The sequence below is a fragment of the Lottia gigantea genome (genome assembly GCF_000327385.1).
Source record: "Lottia gigantea unplaced genomic scaffold LOTGIsca_59, whole genome shotgun sequence".
NCBI lineage: Eukaryota > Metazoa > Mollusca > Gastropoda > Lottiidae > Lottia > Lottia gigantea.
In genome coordinates, this window is record NW_008710013.1 from 886,548 (window position 1) to 888,757 (window position 2,210).

Genomic DNA, 2,210 nt, shown 5'->3' on the forward strand with positions numbered 1-2,210 from the left:
CCTTGTAGTTGACTTGCCCTAAAATATAAAATATATTTGACTCATTGAATATTGTTCTTTTACACAACCTTTCCCCACTGACATACCACAATAGAGAAATAAAATAAAAGAATTCTGTTGTTATATGGCCTAGAAAATAACAAAAATGTTGCCATAGTTTGTCTGTATTGATGAGCATATTATTATAATAGTATGACAAGTAATGGTAGACAATTCCCAATGTTAGAGTTGAGCATGTGCTTTATAAAAAGGTCTATTTAATAACAACTCATTATCCATCAGTAGTATTATGAAAAATGTATAATCCCAATGATTCGTTTCTGATGAAATGAAACTTAATGAAACTGAATCTTAAAGTGTGTACCAATATAATAGACAATTTTTAAATATTTGGCTATGCCAGGGACAATAATCTCTTAATATGGGGATTTAAAGTCTTTTCTGTAGGTCAAAATCAGAAATGATACACACCATTCCATAGACAAATTGGCCACCTTCTGTCCTAGGACACCTTCAAATTTCTTCAGAGTTTGCTGAAATCCTTTGATGTCCACCAGGTTATTGGGGTCTATAGGATTTTTACCATTGGTATAACTGGCAATAATTTCAGTTAGCAAATTTACCATTCTCTTTATATTCTGCTCAAACTCAGTAGCATTTAACATATTCTTCTTACCAGCCAATAATTCTCTCATTATCACTTTTAACTGAAATGAAACGGAGTTATACATCCTTCTGTCTTGCGACTGAATGTCCAATTATGTATCCCACTGGGTTAAAAAATAAAATGAAATTTTTCATATATGTGTTGTTTTTAAACTAACAAAATATTTTCACTGTTGAAATATTGCTCAATCCACCCATTGTAAAGTGATATAGAAATACCACTGTTAAAATAGTGCTCAATCCACCCATTGTAAAGTGATATAGAAATACCACTGTTAAAATAGTGCTCAATACACCCACTGTAAAGTGATATAGAAATACCACTGTTAAAATAGTGTTCAATACACCCATTGTAAAGTTATATAGAAATACCACTGTTAAAATAGTGCTCAATACACCCATTGTAAAGTGATATAGAAATACCACTGTTAAAATAGTGCTCAATACACCCATTGTAAAGTGATATAGAAATACCACTGTTAAAATAGTGATCAATACACCCATTGTAAAGTGATATAGAAATACCACTGTTAAAATAGTGCTCAATACACACATTGTAAAGTGATATAGAAATACCACTGTTAAAATAGTGCTCAATACACCCATTGTAAAGTGATATAAAAATACCACTGTTAAAATAGTGCTCAATACACCCATTGTAAAGTGATATAGAAATACCACGGTTAAAATAGTGCTCAATACACCCATTGTAAAGTGATATAGAAATACCACTGTTAAAATAGTGCTCAATACACCCACTGTAAAGTGATATAGAAATACCACTGTTAAAATAGTGTTCAATACATCAGTTGTAGAGCTATATAGAAATACCACGGTTAAAATAGTGCTCAATACACCCATTGTAAAGTGATATAGTAATACCACTGTTAAAATAGTGCTCAATACAACCATTGTAAAGAGATATAGAAATACCACTGTTAAAATAGTGCTCAATACACACATTGTAAAGAGATATAGAAATACCACTGTTAAAATAGTGCTCAATACACATATTGTAAAGTGATATAGAAATACCACTATTAAAATAGTGCTCAATACAAACATTGTAAAGAGATATAGAAATACCACTGTTATAATAGTGCTCAATCCACCCATTGTAAAGTGATTTAGAAATACCACTATTAAAATAGTGCTCAATACAAACATTGTAAAGTGATATAGAAATACCACTGTTAAAATAGTGCTCAATACACCCATTGTAAAGTGATATAGTAATACCACTGTTAAAATAGTGCTCAATACAACCATTGTAAAGAGATATAGAAATACCACTGTTAAAATAGTGCCCAATACATCAGTTGTAGAGCTATATAGAAATACCACTGTTAAAATAGTGCTCAATACACCCACTGTAAAGTGATATAGTAATACCACTGTTAAAATAGTGTTCAATACACCCATTGTAAAGTTATATAGAAATACCACTGTTAAATAGTGTTCAATACACCCATTGTAAAGTGATATAGAAATACCACTGTTAAATAGTGCTCAATACAACCATTGTAAAGAGATATAGAAATACC

At 30.7% G+C, this 2,210-nt stretch overlaps 1 protein-coding gene across 1 annotated transcript; it reads right to left on the reverse strand.

Annotated features, from left to right (window-relative positions):
• Positions 1 to 1,024: 1,024 nt before the first annotated feature.
• On the reverse strand, positions 1,025 to 1,966 carry LOTGIDRAFT_127902 (hypothetical protein; the record flags this gene model as incomplete). The annotated part of the gene is made up of 2 exons (XM_009063646.1): positions 1,025 to 1,424; positions 1,524 to 1,966. Coding segments are annotated over 2 exons (843 nt in total), but the record flags the coding sequence as incomplete, so codon positions are not given.
• Between the last annotated feature and the right edge of the window lie 244 nt (positions 1,967 to 2,210).